The sequence below is a fragment of the Poecilia formosa genome, unplaced genomic scaffold (genome assembly GCF_000485575.1).
Source record: "Poecilia formosa unplaced genomic scaffold, Poecilia_formosa-5.1.2 Scaffold217, whole genome shotgun sequence".
NCBI classification, from domain to species: domain Eukaryota; kingdom Metazoa; phylum Chordata; class Actinopteri; order Cyprinodontiformes; family Poeciliidae; genus Poecilia; species Poecilia formosa.
In genome coordinates, this window is record NW_006800156.1 from 252,671 (window position 1) to 255,044 (window position 2,374).

Here is a 2,374-nt window from a genome sequence, read left to right on the forward strand (position 1 = left end):
CACCTGGTGTGTGTGTTACCCGGTCTCACCTGGTGTGTGTGTTACCCGGTCTCACCTGGTGTGTGTGTTACCTGGTCTCACCTGGGTTTGAACTCCAGGCTGGAGTGGATCTGGTAGAGCCAGGCGCCGTCTGGCAGCTCGGTGGTGGAAGTGACATCAGAGGTGACTTCCTGTCCGTTTCTCATCCAGGTGACTCTGATCTGTTTGGGGAAGAAGCCGTAGACGCTGCAGGTCAGCATGGAGGAAGGGCCACCAGTAGGGGGCACCACTGTGCTCAGAGTGACCGACGGCTCCACTGAAACAGGAAGAGGAGAGTAAGAGATGCTCAGGTCAACATTTACTGATAGTAACTGCATGACCTTTGACCCAGAGCAAATCTATTAAAGGTCGTTATAAATATGGATTTATTGTTGCAATAAAATTTATTTCCTTCTGCAAATAGAAAATATTAAATATTATTTTCCAGATGAATTTCAGCTGCAGCAGCAAATAAAACATGCAGATTCACAAGAAGGTCAAAATATTAAAAACAAATTACATACAAATTTAATAAAGTGGCATTTAAATACTAAATAACTACAAGATATTAAAATTTCCAATCATTCTGAAATTCCTGAGAGAATAAAACACAGATTTTCAATAAAATATAAAATTATAGTTACTGAAAAATGAGATTCAACAAATATCAACTAAATAAAAACCTATTGTGTTTAGCTTCACCCTATATTAAACTTTACTTCACCTGAATGATTATAATTATTATTTATGCTTCTCAGTCGTTGATTTGTTATTTTTAGCAACATGCTAAATGAGTCAAACAGATATGATTTTATTATATATAAAGGTAAAATATATAACCGCCTTCTGATCCAGCCAGTGATCATATCAATATATCAATATATATATCAGTGATTATATCAGTCAGAGTGAAGAGCTCACCTGATCTATCTAACACTAATCTATACCAGAGCTCAGCGTTGGGTTGGCAGATCTCCTCTCTGTAGGTTTTCGAGACGTTCAGCCATCCGGTGCCGTTGTTCCATCTCGCTGCCAGTTTCTCACCAAACGAGTTCAGACCAACGAAGGATCCAACACGGCTGTCGAACTGGATGAACTCCACCTTGTTGTAGATGTAGGAGTAGCTGTAGTGAATGTCCTGCAGCTCAGAGGAGTTAAAGTGGCAGCGGAACAATTCATGGGTCATGAAACCAGCTGGAGGGGAACAGATCAAACATTCAGACAATATAGAAAACATCTATTACTGTAGAAAACATCCAGATAATATAACTATAAAACATTAAAACAATCTAGCAGTATAAATAAAGCTACCAGCAGGTCAAAGGTCACTTTCTGTTACCACAGTCGACACCTGGTGCCTCTATCTGGCCTTTTCTATCATTTGTCATATAATCACAGCTCAGTATTTCTGATGTGAATCAGGTCTGAGGTTCTTCTAAACCTAAATTAATATTTCAGTTTTCCCAGCTGTTTAGTGAAAGTTTCTAGGCTAGAGACCCAGTGAAAGTCCTTATCGGTAAATGAGGCAGGTATTTTCTTGAGTTTTGGTTTTCTAAACTGAGGGAACCAAACCTTTAGAGAATCCTAAAGACCTATATCAGAAATAAAAGCCCCTCTTAGAGGATTAAGAGGCACAGCGACCACAAAGCTGATTTGTTGGATTTTGCGAAGATGTTTGCAGTCTAAAGAGGAAATCCCACCCAATTCAGGAAGAATGGGTCTAAGAACACAATCTTAATAAACAAATTATTTTATTCCTCAAAATAATCAATCAGTTAATCAATTTTATTTATAAAGCACCTTTTCAAAGAGCTGTATAAACAATTAGCCAAACTGTTCCACAAACAGGAGCCATAATACTGGATGGATAATAAATTACTAAAACTATATGATTACGCAAAAGGTTAAAATAAGATTCATAAATAGATATGTATAGAAAAAAACAAGAAAAACAACAAAACAACCAGTAATTGGTTTCTACTTGCTTCTTCTCTTTCCCTCTGTCTGAACCTACTGCAGAGGATCTGACCTCTGACCTCAGCTCCTCTAACCTGTCCTCCCAGGGACCAGATGATGTCCCTCCTATAAACCCAGCCGATGAAAGTGATCAAGAAGATCCTGAGGATCAAGAAGACAAAGAAGACCTCCATCACTTCCAGGCACTCAAGTGTCTGCGGACCCTAACCTTTCTCACCAGAGAACTGATGAAAAGTTTCCATTCAGGGGACGACTGTCGGTCTCCTGTTGGACATTCAGACTGGAAACTGTGTGAGACTGAACTTTAACAACCTCCTGGTCTGCTGTCCGGTATCAGTGTAGAGAAAGAAAAGACAGACATGCTTCAGAAGACGACTCT

General features: G+C 39.4%; 1 protein-coding gene across 2 annotated transcripts in view; it reads right to left on the reverse strand.

The window, feature by feature from the left end:
• Nucleotides 1–2,374, reverse strand: part of LOC103149099 (DLA class II histocompatibility antigen, DR-1 beta chain-like) — a 7,214-nt gene that overhangs the window by 2,720 nt on the left and 2,120 nt on the right. For both annotated transcript variants that reach the window (XM_016679662.1, XM_016679661.1), the window contains exons 2-3: nucleotides 940–1,212; nucleotides 82–295 (exon numbers count right to left, since the gene is read on the reverse strand). In XM_016679662.1, the coding sequence (XP_016535148.1) occupies nucleotides 82–295; nucleotides 940–1,212 (487 nt within the window). The remainder of the gene's footprint in view (nucleotides 1–81; nucleotides 296–939; nucleotides 1,213–2,374) is intronic.